At 34.8% G+C, this 26,215-nt stretch overlaps 1 protein-coding gene across 2 annotated transcripts in view; it reads right to left on the bottom strand.

Moving 5' to 3' along the window:
* Positions 1 to 26,215, bottom strand: part of NAV3 (neuron navigator 3) — a 374,287-nt gene that overhangs the window by 256,013 nt on the left and 92,059 nt on the right. For both annotated transcript variants that reach the window (XM_023194757.3, XM_023195381.3), the window contains exons 2-3: positions 15,006 to 15,123; positions 14,302 to 14,354 (exon numbers count right to left, since the gene is read on the bottom strand). In XM_023194757.3, the coding sequence (XP_023050525.2) occupies positions 14,302 to 14,354; positions 15,006 to 15,123 (171 nt within the window). The remainder of the gene's footprint in view (positions 1 to 14,301; positions 14,355 to 15,005; positions 15,124 to 26,215) is intronic.

Raw genomic sequence — 26,215 nt, 5'->3', positions numbered from 1 at the left:
GGTGGGTGGATAACCTGAGGTCAGGAGTTTGAGACCAGCCTGGCCAACATGGTGAAACCCCGTCTCTACTAAACATACAAGAATCAGCTAGGTATGGTGCCATGTGTCTGTAATCCCAGCTACAATGGAGGCTGAGGTAGGAGATTTGGCTTGAACCCGGGAGGAGCAGGTTGCAGTGAGCCGAGATCATGCAACTGTACTCCAGCCTGAGTGACAGAGTGAGACTCTGTCTCAAAAAAATAAATAAATAAAAAGCTAAGCTGGATTTTATATAAGGTTAGACAAGCATCAGAAGGAGGAACAGGGCATACCAACAAGAGCAACTATGAGGAAAACTGTTCACAAGGATGCTTGAAAATTGATCGTTCCAGTCCTTAACTTCTGCAATTATGCTTATAGAGTTGACTTTGACCTGGGATTTAAAACATTGAGTTTCCCATTGGACTCAAACTCTGCTACAATGTAAAAAGCTAAATAATCATAAACCATATAGCAGGTATAATGCCTCAAAGATTTATTTCTCTCTCCATAAGAAATTCATCCAAGTTAGAACATGGCTAAAGTGCTAGATATTGCTGTTGCCAATCATACATAGAGAATGTCTGGAAAACCATAAACCAATCCTAACTTTGGATATTTCGGGAAGGTAGATTCTTTTGTGACTTGTGCTATTTTTGTGAACTATACTTCTCATTTTTCACATTAAACATGTAATACTAGTGTCATTACATAAATTAAATAAAATTTCAATAAAAATATAGATAAGATGGTTTAGTTTGAGCAAATGCCAATCCTAGCATTGAATGCAAGTAATTACATAGAATTTATCCTAAGATTTTAACTAGAGATAATTTTTTTTCTGGAGAGTTAAAGTAAAATACAGTAATATTTTTGCTTTGGTTAAAATTTGCAGGATGTTTGTTTTCCTTCATTCATTTAAAAATTATTGGTTCGTTGAGACACTTCCAAGCCCTAAAAAATACATAGTTTTATAGGGAAGGGAGGTAATTCCAATTTAATGCAATAAATACTATTATCACAGAGACATAGACTCCTAGAAAAGAATGCAGAAGGGTCTATTTCTTTTTTTTTTTTTTTTTTTTTTTTTTTTTTGAGACAGGGTTTTACTCCCATTGCCCAGGCTGGCGTGCAGTAGCACAGTCTCAGCCCACTACAGCCTCCACCCCCTGGGCTCAAACGATCCTCCTGCCTCAGCCTCCTTGGTAACTAGGACTACAGGTGTGCACCACCATGCCCAGTTAATTTTTATATTTTTAGTAGAGATGTGGTTTCACCCTATTGACCAGGCTGGTCTTGGATTCCTGACCTCAAGTGATCCACCATTCTCGGCCTCTCAAAGTGCTGGAATTAGAGGCGTGAGTCACTGTGGCTGGTCAGAAGGTCTATTTCTGATCAGAGGCCAAAAAGACTAGGAAAAGAGAAAGTTATTAGTAACTAAGACCTACCTAACATAGTAGCAAAGATATATTATTTTGAAGTTGTCATTACTATACCAATATACAATGATAAGTGTTGATCAGAGAAATGAATTGATATATCCAAGGTCACTCCAAGCCCATGTTCCTAACCCCCACATTTTGCTGCTTTAAGGGAAGCCTGAGTTAGTCCTTGAGAGGTTAGGAAGGGTTTGCTGAAGGAGAGGACGTGGTACGAGGTGAACGCAGGAAGGAGCTATATGTGAACTGGTCACGGTTGAGAAACAGCATAGGTTGAGGGATCTTTTACAAGATCAGAATAGCCAGGAATATTGAATTGACTCTCATTTAAATCTTTCTCCACAACTTCCCATTATGTACTATTGTGAAACTGCTCAAAAGGTTAGCAGCCTTCAAATCAGTTTGAAAAACATGGATAGAATGCATTAGGCAGAAGGGACTCCAGTGCACGAATCCTGAAATCTGGAGAAAGACAGTGGCGGGAGACAAGGCCACACAAACAAGTAGGGGCTCAATGAGGAACATCCTCCACGCCTTGCTAAGGGTCAGGCTTGATCTTAAAGATCAGAGATCTAAACGTGTGCTTTAATCAAAAAAGGGAAATGATCGGTATTGCAATGAATACATCCATTTAAATGACCACACAGTACATACATAGATTTATTAATAGATAGTAATAAACATTTCACAAATCAATTTTTACTCATATCTGAAATATTCTCTAATTTTAAAAAAATCTTATCTTAGTATATTTCATTTTTAAATTCAGTTGTAACAGACTAACTCATAAGGTACTGTGTGAGCAAGTTGCAGTTTTAAAAATCCTATCATGCACGTAAAGAATGGAAGCAGGGAAAATGATTTGGAGCTTCTCTATGTTCTCCTCAACCACTCAACAACCAAGTACAGGAAGGAAGTTCATACAGAGTCGTAAGCAAGTATGCTCTTTACTCCATATACAAAACCCTTTTCATCTTCACTGTACGTTTTAGTAAAGTTGGTATTATTTTTCTTATTCACTAGAGACTCAGAAAGGTAGCGTAGCTTATATAAGCTTACACAATTAATGAGAAGCAGAGCCAGAACTAAAACTTAAACCTGTCTTTCTGCAATGAGCTTGCTCTTCTGCCTCATTATGCTTACTACCACTATAATTTAAACATTCTCACTAAGCAATTCCCAGCCTCTGACTCAGACTTACTACACAGTTGGAAGATGGCTAGGAAATAGTGCCAGGTACAAAGAAAGTAGGGGATCAATAAATATTTGGTTGAATGTAAGAATGAACACTGTGTAGTGTAAAGGTAAAGACAGAAATGGGTATGCAAAAATCCACTTGTTCCACACATTCATAAGTTCACAAGTTGAACTACTTGTATATTCTCAAATATCCAATGCATTTTATATGTTGGTAGATTAACATACAGAATGGTTGATGTGGCCTCAAGCAAAAGAATGCTGGCATCCACCATAAGCTAGAAAAGGAAAGGAATGGCTATCCCCTATAGCCTCTGGAAAACATACAGTACTGTTGACACCTTGATTCCAGTCCAGTGATACGGATTTCTGCCCTCCAGTACTGTAAGAAGTTAAATTTCTATTGTTTTAAGTCACCAAATTGGTGGTAATTTGTTACAGAAGCCACAGGAAACTAGTACAAGGATCTACTCAGTAAAGCAGTAGAAATCAAAACTTTGGCAAGCCCAAAGGTGAGCAGGGATCATTGTGAGCATGCACAATTCCAGGCCTTGTCCTCTGGAAATGTGATTTGTTAAGTCTTAGTGCTAGGGACAGAGATGATGAGGGGTGCAGTTTAGTTACCCCTGTGTCATTGCAAAGCAATGCCTTCCAGGCTTTCCTTTCCCATCTCAAATGTGTTTGTGTTGCAGAATAGGGAGAGGAATAGGGGATATTAATTGGGTTTTGCTTTTTGGTTTCTGTTTGTTTGTTTGCTTAGTTGATCCGTGATTAGATACAAGGAGTACATTTATTAATTAGGTCCTATAGTGTAATTAAAAATTTTGCAGTTAAATAAAACTAGATTTGCATCGTGGTATTACAGTTTTCACAGTGTAAGAAACTGAGAAGTTTTTATTCTCTCAAAGCTTCAGTTTCCTCATCTGTGAAGTGGGCATGAAAAGAATTCAAGTTCCCACATCAACATATCATGTGAGGATTAAAGATGCTTGTAAATAGCTTGGCTCCATACTAGGTATGTGTGGGTGTGTGTGTATACACACACATATATCCACACTAGAAATGGAGAAGGGTATATTCAATTATTTATATGTATAGGTACTCTTCCTAACATGGAGCTAAGCTCTATAAACTCATGTATACTAGAACAGAATTGTGTGTGTGTGTGACAAGCTGTATAGACATAGATATGGAAAGTTCCTGAGGATATAATCAGATAAAATCTTTTGTTCAAAACCCTACTATTCTTATTTAACTTACTTGATAATTGGAGAATTATGAACATCATTTAACATTTTATATCAGTTATAGGTGATATTAAATCTTCATTATAAACTATAATTGGCAATAGTGTTATAAACATAACTTATTAAAAATTACATCAGTATTCACTGACCTGAAGGTATATTCTTTTGTTTTTTAATAAATTTCTGCTTTTAAGTTTGTTCCAGAAAACAAAACCAAACAAGGGAATTTATTGTTTTATTGTAAAGTTATTAAACTCTTCTAAACCTAAAATATGCATGTATATAAAGAGCTAAAGTTACATAAAACAACTTATTATTTGCCAAATTCACAATTTTACCATAAAATTTATAAATCATTATTTGTCTTACAAGACCACTCCCTCTCCCAGTTTCCTGAGAGTTTATATCCCTGCCATAGATAGAAGAAACAAGTGTAATATTGAAGAATAATTCTTATTTATATTGCAAGTTTGGGCATAGGGGAAGGAGAAGGAGGGGAGCCAAATAATTTTTTTTTAGAAAGAGCAATCTCAATCAAAATCCAGGAAGTTATTTTGTGGATATCAACAAACTAATTTTAAACTTTATATGAAGAGTCAAAAGACCTAAACTGCCAACAGAACATTGAAGAAGTACAAAATTGGAGGACTGACACAACACAACTTTATGACCTACATGAAGTAAGTCATGTAATCAAGAGAGTAATCAAGACAGTGTGGGGTTGGTGAAAAAATGGGAAAATAATGAGTGGAACAGAATAGAGAGCCCAGAAGTAGACCCAGATTAACATAGTCAATTGATATCCGATGAAGAAACAAAGGCAATACAATGAAGCAAAGATCACCTTTTCAACAGAGTGCTAGACGAGCTGGACATCTACATGCAACAAATATATAAATAAAAATAGACACAACACTAAAGACATGATGTGTAAAATAAATAATTGATAAGTTGGACTTCATAAAAATTAAAAACTTCTGCCTTGTAAAGCACAGTGTCAAAAGAATGAGAAGACAAACCACAGATTAGCAGAAATATTTACAGAAGACACAATCATCACCCGAAGTTTACAAAGAACTCTTAAAACTCAACAAGAAAACAAACAACCCAACCTGGTTTTTAAAACTGGGGTCAAAGACCTTAACAGACACCTCACCAAAACAGATAGAGTGAAGACGTATAAGCATATGAAAAGATGCATATTTCCACAACATATGTCATCAGGGGAATTCAAATTAAAGTTACAATGAGATGCTATTACAAATCTATTTGGATGGCCAAAATCCAGAACACTGACAACACCAAATGCTAGTGAGGATGTGGAGCAGCAGGAATTCTCACTCATTTCTGGTGGGAACGCAAAATAAAACACTTTGGAAGACAGTTTGGTGATTTCTTACAAAACTAAACAAATGTCATATGATCCATCAGTCACACTTATTAGTATTTACCCAAAGGAGTCGAAAACTTAAGTTCACACAAGATTCTACCCATGGAAATGTATAGCAGTTTTCTTCACAATTGCCAAAACTTGGAATCAACTAAGATGTTCTTCAGTAGCAGAATGGATAAACTGTGGTACATTCAGACAATGGAATACTATTCAGCACTTAAAAGAAACGAGTTATCAAGTCATGGAAAGACATGAAGGAACCTGAAATTCACATTACTAAGTGAAAGAAGCCAACCTGAAAAGACTACATGCTGCATGACTCCAATAATGTAACAGTCTCTATAGAATAGACAAAACCATAGCGACAGTAAAACAATCACTGGCTCCCAGGGGTTGGAGCACAGAGGATATGTAGGGCAGTAAAACTACTCTGTATGACACTATAATGGTAGACATATGTCACTATACATTTGTCTAATGTACAATACCAAAAGTAAACTTTAATGTGAATCATGGATTCTGGGAGATACTGATGTTTCAATATATGTTTATTAATTATAATAAATACACTACTCTGTTGGGTGATGATGATATGGGGGGGCTATGCATGTGTGAGGGAAAGCGGTAGATGGAAAATCTGTACTTTTCTCTTAATTTTGCTGTGAACTTAAATTTGCTCTAAAAAAGTAGTTTTTTAAAAAAATAAAGAGGAGGAGGAAGTGGAGGAGGAGGAGAAGGAAAAAAAGAAAGAGCTGAAGATGCAAAGACCCAAATTCCAGACCTTATTTTGTTAAATTTATTTGTTAGCAAGTCTAAAGACAATCTGGCCTAGACTAAATAGACTAAATAGAGTCCAAACCGTAATTCTTCCACTTACTAAATAAAGGACACAGATTGCCTCAATGAGACACAGTTGTATTATAGGTTTGCTGTGACGGCTAAATGAAAAGTATAGGCAAAACATCTAGCACAGCACTAGGTATATACCACTGATGTTCAAAAAATAAGTGATAATAACATCGTTGAACTATCAGATCTTTCTCTGAAGTTGTATGTTTCTATGTAATGATTTCCCAGTATTTCTTGTTATGTTTGAAATATAGCTAATACAAATCAGGTGGGAAATATGATTTTTCAAAGTGTAACAAGGAATGTCAATATTTTTTCTGTGTCTATCCCCACAATTCAGTTTAACTGAAATCATATTAAAATAATTTAAATATAATTTCATGAAGCAACTAGCTTTGGCACATCTACTAAATTTCAAAATACTTATCTGATCAAAGACAAATTTTGCATACAATTGCACTGAGGTTACGTGAAAAAGATTTTCCCTATTTACTCTTTTTTCTTATTATTTAAATAATTGTAAATATATAAACTATCACAGATTATTTTTCAGATAGAAGTATTACAATTAATATTGAAAATGGCTGCATATCTTAATATTTTGCTTCCTAAACTAAGATTGTTAAAATTGTCCTACTATAAAATATTTTTCCACTGATTATCGTAAGTGACAATTTTATTAAGTTTGGCAGTGGGGGGTGGCAATTGAGAAAAATGGAGCAATAAGTTCCTTAAAAATACCAACTATTAAATGTAAAAAGTTAAAATTATAAAAGGATTCTTATGAAATATGTCTTCAAATACCATGATTGTATTTTGTGTTTACAGTAATACTGGGCCGCCAATAAAAAACAATTTGTAGAATTTTAAGTACAAAAAAATCAGTATAAAGAATATGCCAATTATTTATTAAAGTGGTCAATATTCAAAGATATAGCAGAAACATCAACTACATTTTGCAATGGTTATATATGCATATATATTTTTTAATGTCCTTAAAAATTATATCTTCTCTTCAAAAACAAAGAAAAAATCTGTAATTCAAACCAAGTTACTTTATTCCAATTTCTATTTATCATATTAATTACACAAACAAGTATAAATATTGACAACAATGAGAACAACATTTAAGCTATTTATTCTATAATATAAAGTTAATGCAACCAGGTGTTCTTGTATTTTTAACTTCTATTTAATTTCTAAATGGCAGACCAAAGAATTCCCGCAACAAAATGATTTCATGTTGCTGTTTTTCTTTGTAAATTAGACTTACTAACACCGAAGAGAAATCATCCTCTTTGGCATTTTTTTTTTAAATCAAGGTAGCAAATCAGAGTTCCAATTGACTTTAGAGTTTATCTGTCCAGTTTCCTCATTGCAGAAATGAACAGAGGCCCTGAGCGTTTACTGAATGCCTTTTCCTGGGTCACATATACAAAATTAGAATTCCAGTGACCTTTGTCCTTTTAACAAAACACACTGCCTCTTAATGCCTCTATGTTATGTCAATCACTTCATTTGAACTTCACTAGTGTGTGGAGCAACCTCTAGAGACAAGCAGATTTAAAAATCATTTAGGTGATATTCTAATAACTGAAATATAAGTTCCCTAATACTAGTAGGTTATACTTATTTTTGCAAAGTTTGAATCTGTATAAAAATAATAAAATCGTTAAGAAAAATACAAAGTAAAGATTTTCATTTAGTATTTCTTTATGGATCAGAGTTCTATTTGTAGTAAAGCATTTGTCTTCATTAAGCTATCTTTTTCTAGCCATTCCAGAAGATGAATATTTTCAAAGTCAAGGGATTATGTGACTGGACTAACTTAGCAATATTCCACTCCTCTGAGTCATAGTGCTACAATTTTGCAGTGTGCCATATATAAGATTTTATTAAACCTTTAAGAGCATTCCAGTATTTTATCTTCTCCCTATTTGGTTAAGAACCTCCTCATCTTCTTATCTTACCTAAAAAAAAAAAAAAAAAATCCTTTAAAAGAAAAGTGATTACAAGCAGTAGCTGAAAAAAATAAAACTTTAAAGGACAAGCTACTGATAAAAGCATGGGCTTTTTTTTACTATTCAGAATAGTTTCACTTTCCAGATAAATATAAACATTTGAAATAGGATCAAGAAATCTCTATCCCAAATGGGATTAAAGATGTGAATTCCGTAACAGTAATGATTCTGGGAGCCATAACCCTATGGGACATAGAATCAGATAAGCAGGGAAGACTTAAATCTAATTTTCCAGTTACTAAGAGTTAAAAAGGAATAAGGAGCCAAAAATATTCATATCAGCAAATTGTAAACAACATATATGTTATACTAAAAACTTAGGTTGAAGGTTGTGACTGGAAAACAATTGAGCTATTGTGGTAAAATAGAGCCAAGAAAGAGGAAGGACAAGCTGTGAACTACATTTGCCAGATCCTTAGCTGTCTTACATAGTCTAATACTTGGTTTGCAACTATTTCACATAATCAGATGTCCTCATTCTTCTGTGCATTTGTGAAGATCCTTAAATATAATGGTCTATTTAAAATTGTTTTTAAAAATGTCTTTGAAACAACTTTTACCCTACATGTCTAACATTTTTGTCTAAGAAACTTGCACTTGTGTCTCTGCATTCTAAGTAAATGTTGGGCATATTTTTGCTATTTTTAATTTGCTGGGCATTTGGGACATTCCTGGTATTTATAGTTTACTAATTTATTTCCTCATGTAAGCTCACCAAAGTTGGGACGTGCAGTATATAGTTTGAATCTTGATACCGCCCACCTAGGAATTACTCAACAGGTGCCATCCACATTAGTAACTTATCTTTGGATGAGGTTAAATTTAGTGTTGAGTAAGCTCCAACAAACTAAGTTCTGTTTTCCCGGACCAGTTTAGTCTCAAGCTCATCAAAGGAAAATAACCATGACTTTGAAACTTAAGATAAATATGAACCACAATATCTCAGTAATTATACTAATAAACTGCTAAAAGGACACATTCATATTTTTTTAAATATGTGCTCTTTAGACTATGCTATTCAAAAGAATTATTGTAGGGATTATATATCATGTATTATATATATATATGTGTGTGTGTGTGTATATATATATCTCCATACACACCTACACATATTATATAGAGAGAGTTAAATTTTCTCCCTAAGTTGCGCGTGCACACACACACACACACGTGGTGAATTTTTCTTTATTATAAGGTAACCATGGCCAGGTGTGGTGGCTCAAGCCTGTAATCCCAGTACTTTGGGAGGCCGAGACAGGTGGCTCACCTGAGGTCAGGAGTTCGAAACCAGCCTGGCCAACATGGTGAAACCCTGTCGCTATTAAAAATACAAAAAAAAATTAGCCAGGCGCGGTGGTGGGCGCCTGTAACCCCAGTTACTCGGGAGGCTGAGGCAAGGAGAATCGCTTGAACTCAGGAGGTGGAGGTTGCAATAAGCCAAGATCACACCATTGTACTCCAGCTTAGGTGACAGAGCAAGACTCCATCTCAAAAGATAATAATAATAATAAATAAATAAAGTAACCATTAAACCATTAGAAAATCACATGAAAAGAAAGTACATTCATATTATCTAAAATTCTGAAGTTGTTATATTAATTTAAATTCCTCTAGTTTCTATTTAACATACTTTCTTTTCTACTTTGAAATTATTTATTATATTTGATGTACACAAAATAATACATGTAATACTTATGTAAGTTGTAAAAGCAGAATAATAGAGTGCATTATACCCCACAGAACTAAAGTCCTTCAAATAACCTGCCTGTACTTATGTGTTTCTTCCCTGTCCCAGCCATAATCCTTTCAGTGGTAGCTACTATGGAGAGATTTGTGTTTATACAAATATGTTACATACATACTTTTTCAAGTATCAGTATCTTCACCCCGTCATAACCTTTTACGACATGATACAGAAGCAAATGTATCCCCATTGTTTTCCAATATCAAATTTTTCACACAGACCAAAATTTCCTCGTCTTCTACTTCCTTTAGGACTTCATATAGTCACTTCATTTCCCTGGACCCTTTCCTCTCCCTCTACTGCTTCCTCCTTCTCTGCTTACTTCCTGCCTTGCAAAACCTCCCCTCAACTCTGTCTCCTTCTCAAACTATTTATTTATGTTTTCTTCTCTAACAGTATCTTAACAGGACACTCTTAGGAAAATTATTCATGACTCAATGGATATAGGCACTTATCAGTTACTTCTTAACACATTATCACTCTACAGAAGATGTTCACATATATGTAATCAATGCCTATCCAATTACCAAAAATAAATACCTCATTCCAGTACACCAGCTATTTAGCTGCATGACATTTGACAGCATCTTACACATTCTGCTCATCTTACTTCACCCTAACTTGCTGGGGTAGTCCAAGTATTAGAGCTTCAACTACAGCATCTTCCCTAAGGATTAGCAGTCCACATCTGTGATTCTGTTCCTCAATGATAGTCTCACTCTCTCAACATTCTTTCCCTTTCCTGACTCCTGTACCTCTATCACATGAATATTTATATTTCCTAGAGTGAAAAACCTCAGGTCTCTTCTCCTGTGACTTTATGCAGACCTCCTGTAAGATTCCATTCTTGTCCATGGCTTCAACTATTACCTATTCTTTCAGTATATTCTAACCAATACCCTTTTCTGACCTTCAGAAACACATGTCTAATAGCCTAAAGTTACCTCCAAATTGAAGTTTTAATAGATACATCAAGTACCACATGTTGAAATATGAATTCATCACCTTCCCCCCTCCACCTTTTAAAGACATTTTTTTCTGCTTCTAAAATAATCATCTTGTGTATGGTAATTACTTACCCATTCAAGCTAAAAATTTGGGGCCATTTTAAGCTCCCTGTACTCTCCATCACCCACATTCAACTGGACACCAACATTTACTTACTTTATAATCCCCATGAAGCATCTAGGGTGATCTTTTAAAATATTTATATGAGATCATACCACAACCCAGCTTTAAAAGTCTTCCAAAGGCTCTGTGACTGAGTTAGAATACCATAGCAACTCCTTACTTTGGCCCCACACTATCAGGCTTCCTTGTTCCCTTCAAACAACTCTCCTTGTGCCTAATCCACAGATCTCTTCAATCTGTTTGTGGAATGCACCAAACTTATTCCACTCTCAGTCCTTTTTGTTCTTGCCTATGTAACTGTTGCCGTTATTTATCTAAACATTTGCTCCTCCAGTTCTCAAGTGTAGTTCATTCAAATGTGGTTATACCTTGTCCTTAGTGCTCAGTAAATATTGATTACATGTGAATTACCTGGCTACTATGGAAATTTATCAATACACTGTAGATTCATACGACAAAAGGGATCTTCTATTCTTAAAGGCTTAAAATGATTCAATAAAGGTTAGCAAGTTTAACATTTAAATAAAAATAATTTGTGATTAAAAATAGTAGTAGATCTAATTTTACTTTATCTTTTGTTATTAACCTCCAACAGCAACCAAAGGCCACAAAAGACCAGGTATACAGAAAGAGGTGGCCAAAGTAGTGCTATGAGTAAGTATACCACTCACTCTTACTAATGTAGCACCTGCCAGTGTTATGCAATCAAGGAACAGGCAACATCCTGTTTGGAGTAGATACATGAAATTCTTAAGCCTAGTCATGCTATCATAATTATCTTTCGTTTTCATTCTTGTCTCAGTTAAAGTCTGGAATTTGTATTCACTAAAACTGCTTACACAAATTCTGAAGAACAGAGGCAAAAATAATTCAATCAAAAAAGTTACATTTATTTCATATGCATTTTTTCTGAATCAAGATATTGAAGGCATGCCAAATTCAGATTCAAAATTCAACCACATCATAAAGAAACGAGGATCTAAGTCATTCTTAGTCAATATTCAATATGATTCCAACTAATGCTTTTTGGCTGGATAAACTACCTTTTTTATAGCATTTGCATTTCTCAGAGTTTGGTCTTTCTATTTTGTTTTAATCAGAAGTGGAAATATCAACATAACTTGCATAATATCTGTAACATGATATTTTGCAGTTAACAGGAATAAGAAGTAATAACAGAATCTGAAACTCAAGAGAATCTTTTCACAGACTTGTAGAATCTCCAGGAACAGCTGTTTCTGATAAATAGGTAAAAACACAGCATCTGTATTAACCATTGTTATGAGCTTTGCAATTTTTTTCCATCACTGAGTATAAGCTTGCCTGTTTATTGAATTCTCTGTAATCCCACAATCAAACTGGAATGATAGCCAAGTAGGTGAGAATTTCTAGACTTAAAATGTTTTATATTATTCAACACCTCCTCATGGTAAAAATAATGAAAGCAAAAGCAACCATGTTGGGTTCAAGAAACATAATTATGATTTCAGGGGACTGTTGAGCTTTTTAACTGAAAGCCTTAAAAATCTTTTAACAGGTGTTAATTTATACATGTGTCCTTTACAACGTTTGTAGCAATACTATTCTGCATTGCATTTTAGTTTTGTTAATAAAGAATGTTCACATACATATCTCATTGTCACATTCTAATTAAGGTTCATTTTACAGATGAGAAAGCTGAAGCTCAAAGAAGTTACATATTTTTCTCAACATCACACAGCTTATTACTGTATCAAGGTCTAAATGTATTCTGATTTGACTTGTTCACAGTAAAACCTCAGAAAACAACTGTAATTAATTCCCACATAGTCATTTTTGTGCCCAAAGTAATTAGATCAGGAAGTTTTCTTTAAACTGAAGGATTGTATAGAAATCCTTCCTTTTACAGTGATTTTTTTCACAACCACATACACAGAGTTCATGACATTATAATAGGTCCTGGGAATATATTTATTTATTTATTTTATTTTATTTTATTTTATTCTATTTTATTTTATTTTATTTTATATTTTATTTTTTTGAGACAGAGTTTTGCTCTTATTGCCCATAGAGTGCAATGGTGCGATCTCGGCTCACCACAACCTCTGCCTCTCTGGTTCAAGCGATTCTCCTGCCTCAGTCTCCCGAGTAGCTGGGATTACAGGCATGTGCCACCATGCCCAGCTAATTTTGTAATTTTAGTAGAGACGAGGTTTCTCCATGTTGGTCAGGCTAGTCTCGAACTCCCGACCTCAGATGATCCACCTGCCTTGGCATCCCAAAGTGCTGGAAATACAGGTGTGAGCCACCACAGCTGGCCAATTATTTTAAAAATAGACATGATAGTTAATCACTTTTAAAAATAAATTATGTTCATGATTTTGGATTTCAGTTTTCTGACATTAAGTAAAGCAGATCAGCAGATTTTAAAAGTTGATAGTTTTTTTTATTCTTCCAAGTTTCTGACAACTAAGAACTCATTCAATTCATTTAAAATGCCTATTCTATGCTGAAGAGTTTTGGAGAAAGCTTCATCTTGTGGATTTTGGCTGTCATTCCTGATTGTATCTGCTTGATATAACTTTAGTGAAGGCATTTTATATTTCAGGTTTTCCTACAAAACTAAGTTGTGACTTTTTAATTAAGAAATAGATTTTTATCTCTGCAGTTTATTACTCTTTGACTTTATTATAAAACTGTATGTTTTTATTAGTTGATAAAGATAAGAGATAGCTGGGAAAGAGGTAGATATCCAGGCTGAAAGCTTTCTGGAAGAGACTATGAATCATATCTCAAAATCAGTCACTGCTCACCAAACTTACAGCAACATGCCTTGAGAACTATTTCCAGAAGTGTTGAAGAGTCCATGTGTTTACACTGGACTTTGTTATGAACAAAGAAAATACTATTTATATACTTTAAAATGCACATGGCAAGGCCTGTTCTTTAAGCCAGTTGTTCAGACAAAAATAATACACTTAAAAGTAGAAATGAAATTTACTACCATTAAGACCAGTGTTAAATTAAATTATGCAGAGCAGCAGAACAAAAAAAAAAGTCAAGGATCTAATAAGGCATCTGGAAATATGTCATGGGTATATAGGAGTCACTTAGTGATATTGATGTGCCTAAACTGAACCCACACAAATACATATGAGAGAATGGGATCAAATGGTTTCTTAAGCAGGAAGACATGCAGAAAAAAATAATATCCATTTACAAATGCAATTAATTCTGGAAGTGAAGATCAGCATTATATATTGAGAATAAATATGATTCTTACCATCTGAGACTGACTTCTAGGACATCCATTGATATCTTCAACTTTTTCATTTGCTAAAGCCAAGAGATAAAATAAAAGAGAGAAAAAAAGAACGACATGCTTAAGCAATGAAGTGAAACACACACATGAAAACAGGAAAAAAATACCAAGCAAAAATGCTCCTGCTACATATATTCTGTCTTCCAAGCAGTACACAAGAAGACACATTTGTTAACAGCCGCCAATTCTATATGCACAAATCAGGCAAAAAAAAAAAAAAAAAAAATGAGTGAGAAGGAAGTTGCTGCTAATTCTTTAGCCTGTGCCAAATGACTGCTGACATGAAGCCTTTCACAATTGCCCCTGTTGGATCAGGATACAGTTTCAAGGCATCTCAAGAGTGTATGAGTTGCTCCAGCTAACGAAATACACACATGGGAGACATATGGTTTAATGAAGCATTCATTTCTGACAGTTCAATTCAAATGATTCAATAAAGGTTAGCAAGTTTATGTATATAAAGATACAGTCCCAGTTATTTAAAAGTATGGCCAAACTGCCTTTTTCAAACATCCTCACATAAACATTTTAATTAAATCAGGGGAGAGCTACATGCATCTCAGAGACACATGGACCAGTTCAGTAAGGCGCTTAACTTAAGTTGTGCTTTACCAAAGGGATGGCAGCAGAGACTTTTATGCTTTCTTTCAGAAGGAAGGTCTTACCAATAATCTGGATGATTTCTGCTAGGAGTACTCCATCTGCAATGTCTTGTTGCAAGTCCTTGATCAGCCGCTTGTGGCCCGATTTTGCTAGGTAGTGGTTGGCCCAGTCAGTGTAAATCTGTTGAACAGAGAGAAGGAAAAAGTGAGATGGGGTGAGGGAAAAGAGAGACAATAAAATGCTGAAGACAAATGTTGGGTTCAAAGGGAAGCTATTCTGGATCACATTCCAGTTTAAGAAGTCATAGCTCTAAAGGAAATAGTTGTAAAGTAATTTTTAAACAGCTCTTTCCCCAACTTATCTCTCGTTTCAAAGGGGATGATTCACTCTTAAAATTAAGGGCTAGTCACTTGTGACAAAGCAAAACTTCCCTCCGGGATGACTACTGAGGAAACTCCCGTTGCAGATCAGTTTGGGTTTTCTCTCTCTTTATTGTTTCTATCATTTTGCAAACAATCCTGCCTGTTCATGTAAAAGAAAGCCACCTGGACTGATTTACATAGAAACATTACTATAAAAAATTGTGCTTCTCTGAGAAGACTATTGAATTTGTCATGTGAGATACTGTATGTGTGACAAGATTTTGGCATCATTTTATGAAATAATTACAAATACCTTCCTGTCTAAGATATTTTATTTGGATTGTCATCTTCCATTTAAGCCTCTTGAAATGTGTTTATATGAGAGAATAGAGGCAGCAAATGGAGTTATTACATAGAAATTACAATGCAGAATTTAGAAGTGAATTGTAAGGCACAAAATTGAGAATTTGACATAGAATAGAGGTGTCTCTTCAACAGCAGATCATGATATGCAAACATTTTACAAAAATAAAACATTGTTAATCTTTTCAATTAAATAGAATACTTACTAATTGTAAGGGAAAAACTAAACATGAAGATTTCAGCTTCATGGGTGGTGCATATGCATGTATTAGTGGATTTATTACAAGGCAGACTATGATGTGATATAACAGAAAAATGAAATACTTGAAATGAGAATAGAAGAAAGAAAATAAGATATATGCTTGTAAAAAGTATTATTAGAAGCACTGGAATTAGAACTGGAAATAAAATAGAACCTGAGCATGAGAAGCGAGGAGAAGGACCTTCCTTGCAGAGGGTATGACATATAGAAAAGCCGACAGGCAAAGAAATCTAGGACACAGCTGTAAAATCTGTAATTGAGGCAGAATGTCTAAAATTAGGGAAAATTAGGCTGAAAAGGTAAGTTACATTTTATAGTCATGAACAATTAATGCCAAGCATATTAAAAACTTTTAAACATTTCTCACAAAGCAAATTCACATTTAAAAAGTAATAATAATAAATCAGAAGTATAGAAACTAAAAAGTCAAAGTCTCCCCACAACTTTCAACCCTGTCCATTTTTGAATAATTTGGTATGAAGAGTTCTAGAATTGATGTGTCTACACTCCACTTCACGCTATACCACAGAACACACACACACACATATATACCCATACACACACGAGAGGACATTTTTAACCAAATCTGGCTCAAATTTTAAATATTATTTTGCAGTTTCAAATTTCTATGTAACAATATTTTAACAGCTTCTCTAAGAGCCATTTCATGTATATTCATCTATTGTTAATATTACATTATATATAATATCAATCCCCCAGTTGATAGATACTTGTTTAAATATGTTTCTATTACATCTAAAGTTGCAAGAGACAGCCTGATATATGTGTCTTTCTGAACTCATATGCTAGTATTGTTATATGGCAAAAACCTAGAAATGGGACTGCAAAGCGTTTTGAATGAATCTTGGGTCTAAATATCACAAGATTACAACACAGAAGAAAAAGTGTTCCTTCTATTAGAAAATACAAGGTAGTCCTACTGTCATCAGAAGACTAATACATATCTGGTGGTGATTAAGTTTCCTGAAAGATGTAAACAACTAGAAGCATCCCGTTGCATAAGAAAAATAAACATGAGAGCAAAATTGCATCTTCTTTTATTAATATCCATGAAATCTATGTTGAAGATATTGAAGGGTAAGAAAAATTAGTTGCATAACTGTCTCCTGAATTAGCACACAAATACGTGATTTTTAGGTAGATGCTTTTATTTGGTAATAATTTTTCTCAATCAAGATTTGATTGGCAGGGCGCGGTGACTCAAGCCTGTAATCCCAGCACTTTGGGAGGCCGAGGTGGGCGGATCACGAGGTCAGGAGATCGAAACCATCCTGGCTAACACGGTGAGACTCCGTCTCTACTAAAAATACAAAAAAATTAGCCAGACGTGGTGGCGGGCGCCTGTAGTCCCAGCTACTCGGGAGGCGGAGGCAGCAGAATGACATGAACCCGGCAGGTGGAGCTTGCAGTAAGCCGAGACAGCGACACTGCACTCCAGCCTGGGTCACAGTGCGAGACTCTGTCTCAAAAAAAAAAAAAAGATTTGATTATATTTGTATGATCATACATTTTTTGTAAGGATTTTATACTGTTCAGAATTTAAAACATTGAGCATACTCTCCTTCTTTACACATCATTTTAATCATAGAATTGTTTTGGCGTTCTAGTGGAAACTTCAGGTTGAGTCCCTGAGTTATGTTGATCTCTCCATAGGCAAAGAGTGGGGCCGTGGGGTGAAAAAGGATTCACAAGGGTGAGGAGAATGAGTTCTGGAGTCAGACAGATCTGACCTGAGACCACTTACTTCCAGTGGGACCCTGGACAAGTGACTTAACCTTCAGATTCCTCTTGTTAAAAAAAAAAAAAAAAAAAAAAAAAAAATCTTGTAAAACAAGGAGAATAATACTTACATTATAGGATTGTGCCAGGACTAATTAAGATAGCACTTGTAAAGCATCTGTCGCAAAGCTAGTCATTAAAAAACATGCTTGCTATTATTATCATCACATGGTGTCTAGTTTTATTTTGCTGTGATAACTTTCCAACAAATACTTATTAAAGTTATAATTTCACAAAGGTTAAGAAAATTGAGAGGGCAGGCATCAGAAGACTAAAGAAATTGTACTAATTGCTCCTGACACTACTTCTATCACTAACTCTTCCTGCCTTCCAGTTCACAGGTGTCATGAATCTGTCTGCCATCTGAACTCAGGGAAATCTAAGTAAAAGATTGAGGCTGTCATATTCTCATCCAGGCCTGTAATGTCTCTATTGTGACACCACTTCCATCAAACTGTATTGCATTGGTTTTGTTTTATGATGACATTAATTATACACAAATATTTGTTTAAATAAAAAACAAAATGATATGTACTAAAAGTGAAAATAAGAATGCTTTCATTCTCCAAATGCATGTGAACAGTTCCTTAGCCTTTATCCTAATTCATCCTGGGACTTAGGTGTGAAAACAAATGGGAGGCCAGCTAGTTGGCTTCAAGATACCTTGTTGTTAACACCTGTGTTTTGGCTCGCCAATCATTTTATGTTCGATCCAGGATTTCTTCTAGAGGAAGCCCAACCTTAAGGGCTTTGATATGTCCAGCATCTCTAATATCTGAAATTTTGCTCAGGCCATAGTTCTAACTTCAGCTGCAATCAGTAAGAGCAATGACTATATAAAGAAAATTAAAGCAAATTTAAAAATAATTGCTGCACACTTTATTTACTCCTTCTAATAAACAGCTGTGTCTTCCATAAGTAAAAGATACTTGAGACCCTCCAAGGAAATGACCAGAGGGGGAAAACCAGTGCCTTCCAGAAGGATATTATAATCTAGATGGTGAAATATTTCAAAAATTACAAAGTAACATGTAAACATATTTTAAAATATTATATACAAACATATTTCTGTCTTTCAAAATTGTATATACGTAAGCTGAATAAAAAGGTGGAAAAATGAGTTGTGTCTTTAAGGAGACTTCAAGCAAAGGATACATGGTATATAAATGTATTTAAAACTCATCAACAAATTTACTGTAATGCTCTGAGGACAGAGAATACAAACAACCTTGTCAACTGTCATTAGAATGTGATCTTTAAATAAATACAACAGGATGGTGAAATCAGGTCCTGAAATTGGATTTGAACTCCAAAATTGCCCTTGGTTCATTATCACAAAAATAATAATCACAGTATTTAACCTCTTAGCTTCAGCTGAATGAGTTATAAAATGTGCAGTAATGTGTTTTGCAGGATTATGCTATGAATTAATTATAGATTTTTCAGCAAATAAATTGGTATAATTGGGAACAATATCAAACTAATCATAATTCAGTGTTTGGTAATTTTTGTAAAAGGGTCATTGAGGATTTTAATCATGAGTGTTCTGGCTAAACTTCCAATATGGTTTATCTCTAGATATCTGAAGCCAGTCTTCTTCAACTGTTTTGATGAACTTCAATGTGATGAATATAAATATCATCCCATCTAATAATTTTATCTCAAGAAATTCAGAAGAATTAGTGAGATTGCATTTACAAGAGGGCTACTTAGAAATTCTAGTACAATTGTATGCATAATCATTCATTTACCATAATTAAAAATGATAAAAATCAAAGTTATCATGGTATATTTTACATTTATCAGTACGAATTTTAGGGCCTATTATGCAATAGCATGTATTCTTTGAGGAACAATTCACATTGATGGGATGTTTGCTCTGCCACTTAATATTCGTGCAGACTTTGATTGAACATTGATTTTCTCTAAGTTCCACAGCATTCTCATCTGTAAAATGGCAGTAATATTATACCCTACTGATATGGTTTAGCTCTGTGTCTCCACCCAAATCTCATGTTGAATTGTAATTCCCAGTATTGGAGGAGAGACCTGGTGGGAGGTGACTGAATCATGAGGGCAGGCTTCCCCCCTTGCTGTTCTGATAGAGTTCTCATGAGATCTGTTTTTTTTTTTTTTTTAAGTGGGTAGCACATCCCTGTTGGCTCGCTCTCTTCCTCTGGCTCCCACCACGTAAGATGAGCTTGCTTCTCCTTCACCTGTCACCGTGACTGTAAGTTTCCTGAGGCCTCCCCAGCCATGCTACCTATGGACCCTGCAGAACCGTGAGTCAATTAAACCTCTTCTCCTTATAAATTACCCAGTCTCGGGTATGTCTTTATAGCAGTGTGAAAACAGACTAATACCTCAACCAATGGAATTATTGTGAGGATTTAATGAATTTATACTTTGGAATATGGACTTTCACTTAAAATTTATATTTGCTACATGATAAATATTGCTATTAGTAACTCACTGCTTTAATATGAAATACATTTCCATTAACCAGGAGAAGTTTATTAATATTATAAACCATTATTATTGTTAAACTCTTAAATCATAGATATTCATCCAAATATAGTTTACCTAATTGAGGAAAATTGCAGGAAGTTGTAATGACCTTGTAGCTTCATCATTTGCCTCTATGATATTTCTCTCACAGTGCTCATTTCTCACTATAAATATGAGGATGAAATAGAAGGCAACGTATATGATAACATATTTCTTTTGTGCAGTGAACCTGCTATGAAGAAACAACATCAGAAGAAGATCTACTCTGATTTTCCATGAAGTCCTAAACATTTGTGATGACTTTTTTTTAGTACTGACAGTATTACATACTATCTTTGTCACAGCAAGCTGCTCCTACATTTTTAAGCATTATTTATTTTAGCGTTTGGTTAATGTTTTGTAAGTAACCTACCACTCAGTTGTATAAAAATGATTATGATTATTTTTGTTATTCCATGTACTACGTAGAGGTATATGTGTTTCAATGGGATAAAGTAACTTATTTTTAAGGAATCCTAAATAATCGAAGAAATAGGGAGAAGTAATAGGAGAAAGGTTGCCTCTTCAATTAAGTTAAAAGTCTATTTGAATAAAAGTACACTAATCTGTAACCTGATTAGAAAACATTATGAATATAATCAGATGATTTAAAAATATTAGCTGAGCTAATTTTAACCCTGTACTTATTTAAAACATTACTGTTTTCCTTCAACATTCAAGCAGTAGCATTACATTTCTATAAGCACTGCTCCCTGGTATATTCAAATTACTGGCTTTGTAAAGTTAAATAGGTTCTTCTAAGCCATAACAGAAATTGTGTTGAAGACCAAGGATTTCTATGACAATAACTGGACTTCTACATCTTAAAAAATAGCAAAAGACTAAACATATAAAATGCAACCAGAAATCATATCTTAGGGAAGAGTGATCAGTGAGGTTAAGTGTTTTTCCCACAAAAAAGAAAAACTAGTATAGGGAAGAGAATTGGAAGGAAAAGGAACTCTAGAACAGACTTCAGTCTGTTACCTCTCTGGGCTGGGTTTCAAAGTAGCATTTGGACCTGAGAATGGAATCACAAAGGACAACATTGACCACAACAGTATAGGAAAGCATACATTTTTTTTTCTAATTCCCCAAGAGCCATATGGAATTTTCCAGAAGAAAGAAGTGATCCTAGAGAGCACTTGAAATCAGGACAGGAAGGATGCATAGAGCTGGTACAGAAAAGCAAAAAGGACACAGAAGATGTAAGGATAGGTTAAAATAACTCGAGTTACGTATGACCGGCATTCTACCTTTGGGCACTCATCAGACAGCAGCCTTGGTGGGTAGCAATGGCAATGAGTAAGCTGTGTCACCCCTGGTGCCATGATAATAGGTAACCACAATCAACAACCCTCCCAAGCCTATCACTGCAGAAAGAAAAGGAAGAATCTGGAACTGAATGAGCCTGGTCCTCAAACACTGAGTTTTAAACCAGAAGTGATTATGTCACCTTGAATTGAGAGAAATATATTTTCCCCTACTGTACAGAGAAAGAGGCTTAAAAGGTAAAGTTAAATATTTTTTCAAAGATAAAATTTTGTATACCACAGTTTTAAGACTCAAAAATTCAAAAATGGTAGGCAACATTGGACAAAGAAGGTTGCAAAATGACAGTGTGGGATTAAGACACAATACATACTATTTTTAGATGTTTTGAAAAGTTTATCACAGACTGGATCTGCAGTTGTTGTTACAGAACTGATATGACAAAAGATCTGTGAATGAGTGCCATCTCATGACTCTTGGAGGCCTTCTAGAAATCTCAATAGCTCATGTGGTATAAATATGAACTGAATCTATTAAAAATTTTAGTAACATCAATATCATCACAATATATGTAATACATTCTCCAACAGCTAGTTCACCTCAGTTTATATAGCTAGTTCACCTCAATTTTCACATCAAGGTTAAAGCTGACACTGTATGAAGTTTTTCAAAAATCTCAACTTTGGAGTTTGATTTAAAAGTGAATATTAATGAGTTGACTACCCCATAAGATCAGTGGATGGTCTATGAAGGCAAGTAAATTATAAAGTAAACATAAAGTGAAGTCTGATAATTTCCTTTTACTTTTTTTTCTTTAATTCTCATTCAGTCTCTGACACAGTGCTGTTAAATTTTATCTCCTTAACATCTCTTGACCCTTCCACTCATCCATTGCTACTACCATTGCCCTGGGTCACTTCTCATCGTCTCTCACTCAATTGCTCTAACAGTCCTAGAAATAGTCCTGGTTTCTGAGTGCAAGGAGTCTAAGCATTCAACTATTCTATACACTATAGATAGTGATTGCTTTAAAATGCAAATCTGATCAAGTAATTTAAAGTCTTACTAAAAATCACAAAATAGCTCCCACTTAACTTCAGAAAAAAAGGTCCCTTATGAAGTCAATTTATTTTATTTTTAAGAGAAAATTAGTTTAAATAAAAATGGCAGAAAGAATAAAACACAACTATGAAGGTAACAGAAGAATGATGATTGAGAAATGACACATAAAAGGATGAGCTTCGGCAACCAGAAAGAAGGGGAAAGCATATTCCATGCAGAATATGCAGAAATAATTAAATCTACAAAGGAACAGAGCTATGACATAGCCTCGTGATTTCAGAGAATTTTGAATAATTCTATTTGGCCAGAGCATGGGGAAAGGGCACATGGAAAGACTAGAAGGAAGAGGTCAGGAATCAGGTAAGGGTGGGGCAAAAAGCAATAATATCTAAAGCTAAGAAGTCTTTATTAAGATTTGTAGGTGAAAGTTTATTTTCATGTAGGGAACATGAAAATGACAGCCACACTTCTGTTACTAAACTTGAACTTGAGTGCAGCTATGGAGTTTAGAGTCAAGTTTAGAGTCAAGAAAGTAAAGAGAGATTACTTACAAGACTTCTGTATTCTAGATGGTAAAATAGTTTTCTGCCCTGTATTTACTAAGAAATTGCCCACAGGACAGCAAAAACAAAAAATCTTAACCCAGATTCTATCTTTCCTGACCACAATATACGAGTATGGAAGGCAGATGAAAGAAAGAATGATACACATAGAGCAGAGTAGTAAAGGAAGGTGGACCCACAGAAGCCTGCAGAGGGAGACAGAGTAATGCAAACAGAGTTTGCCACAGAACCCCAGAATGGCTCAGAAAGTGTGAGCATCAGATCAAATGGAAGGTAAGAGGAACCAAATTAAAGGACTATATTACTGCCGGCCTACCCATCATCCCATCAAAAGCCAGGACATATTTTACGGAAAATCCGGACTTACGGTTATCAGGAAGACAAAAGGTGAAGGCATGGAAATGAAAACAAAAGGACTAAATAAAATTATGTACACTTATGTCGAGACCCCAGCAACTGACTTCGCTTCCCAGGCACCCTCTCCTTCAGGAATATAGGATTTCATGTCCTCCACCCTCACTCCAGCCAGATTTAAAAATCCGTCTTTGACAACAATGATCATCCCTAAGATCAACAGATAGTGACACTGATGGTACCCAGTGAATCAAGCAGCTGGTCATCATTCTAGCATGCCCTGTAATGAATCACAAAAGACATGAACAATTACGTGCATGCAAACACGTGCGTGCGTGCACACACACACACACACACATGCACACACACACACAGCATCCAAGTAGATTATTATTATTATTATTATTATTATTTGAGATGGAGTGTCGCTCTCCAGCCCAGGCTGGAGTTCAGGCCATTCTCCTGCCTCAGCCTCCTGAGGAGCTGGAACTATGGGCGCCCGCCACCATGAGGCAAAAAAAAAAAAAAAAAAAAATACAAATAATTTTTCTGTATTTTTAATAGGGAAGGGGTTTCACCGTGTTAGCCATGATGGTCTCCATCTCCTCACCTTGTGATCCGCCCACCTCGGCCCGGCAAAGTGCTGGGATTACAGGTGTGAGCCACCACACCTGGCTGCTTCCAAGTAGATTTTTATTGTCTCATGCTTGATACAGAGAATTGAGGTTTACCAGGGATTTGATAAAATTCTCTGAAATAAAATGTAGATACCAAAATAGATAGATAAAAGGAAGCCAGAATAAAATACAGACAAAGCTGAAGTATAAGAGAACTTAAAGGAAATTAAAATTAATATCCTGGGCTAGAAATGAGAAGTTGCATTCATCACAGGATGCAGAAGAAAATGAATGATACATACACACACATGCAGGCATGCACACTTACACCCACACACAAATACACACATATATATTTGAAGATCTAGGGATTAAGTAGAAGTTTTGTAAATTAAAAATATGATTGACTTTTTAAAGTTAAAAGGCTGGAAGGATAAATTGAGAAAGTTTATTGGAATGGAGATCAAAACTGAAAAAGATGAGCAATAATAGACTAATATAGTAATATTAGAGGATTCAGTAAGTCCAATGTCAAAAAAAAAGTTAGTTCCAAAAAATAAGATAAGAAAAAATTATAGGAAAGAATTTTCAAAGTGTTCATCACGATTAAGAAGATAAAAGTTGGTAACTATATCAGGGATAAAAAGAATATTCTAAAAGCTTCAGCAGGGTGGGGCACAAAGAAACAAATTTTAAAAGTTCAGGTTACCGTCAAAGGATCAGAAATTATGACATCACAAGTCTTTACAGCGACATTGCAACTAGAAGATATAGAGAAATTCCTACGAAATTCTGGAGGAAATTGATTTTCAATCTCAAATTCTATGCCTAGACAAACTTTCCAACAAGTAGGATAATAAAACAAGGAGATAATATACAAAAACATTCTAAAAGAAAAAAATTACTTTCATACATCCCTTGTAAGGAGGCTATTGGAAGTGAAAACAGTGGAATCCAACAAACAGGTGACCAAATGTAAGAGAGAGGCACAGATGTTTCAGGTGACGATAAGGGAAGTTCAGTCTAACTGCTATGCAACAGATCTAGAGAGCAATCATTTTACATGGAACAAAGAGAAATGATTCTAGGATCATTAACACTAGGGAGATAATAAAACTGATATACTGTATGAGAATTGGATAATAAGAAAAATTGCATAGGGATGGATTTTATAGATCTGTTGGAAACTTAAAAAAAAACGCAAATATAGCTATAAAGTCAATATAAACCATACAAATAAAAAAGTGAGGCAATTATTAGTTCTATGGAAAAAACAACAAAGTCTGTTTAAGAAAGAGACTTTGATCATGGGATAGTATTTGATCTGGTAGTGAATAATATTTACATGGAAATAATGAAAACAATACAGATTTCACTGAAAATTATAATGTAAGTATATTGGGGGCAGGGCAAAGAAGAAAGGGGTTATAAAGAAGCTAAGTTCTTATAAATCATCCTAAAAAGTCAATAGTCTCTAAAATTCATAAAGTAGGATATTAAAGCATATTACTTGGAAATACAAAAATAATCCCCATAAGAAACTGCTAAATGGGTAGAAATTCATTCTTTTTGTTGGAGAGAAGCTAGGAATAGGGAAAACATAGGACTGCTCTTGTTTGTTTACTTGTAGAACTTTAGATGTTATTTCATTTTAATATTCTGATAACAATGAAAATTATTCATTTAAAAATAAAGGTTATAGACCAGGCATGGTGGCTCACGCCTATAATCCCAGCACTTTGGGAGGCCGAGGCAGGCAGATAATTTGAGATCAGGAGTTCAAGACCAGCCTGGCCAAAATGGTGAAAACCCATTGCTACTAAAAATCCAAAAAAAAAAAAAAAACCAAAAACCATTAGCTGGCCATGGTGATGGGTACCTCTAATCTCAGCTACTTGGGAGCCTGCAGCAGGAGAATCGCTTGAACCAGGGAAGCAGAGGTTGCAGTGAGCTGAGATCACACCACTGCACCCCAGCCTGAGCGAAAGAATAAGACTCCATCTTAAAAGAAAATAAAAATAGATAAGTAAATAAATAAACAAAAATAAAAATAAGGTTATAAAAGAGTAT

Source organism: Piliocolobus tephrosceles, chromosome 10 (assembly GCF_002776525.5).
Source record: "Piliocolobus tephrosceles isolate RC106 chromosome 10, ASM277652v3, whole genome shotgun sequence".
Taxonomy (NCBI): domain Eukaryota; kingdom Metazoa; phylum Chordata; class Mammalia; order Primates; family Cercopithecidae; genus Piliocolobus; species Piliocolobus tephrosceles.
Note: the sequence above shows the minus strand (reverse complement) of the source record. Positions and strands in the feature narration are given on the sequence as shown.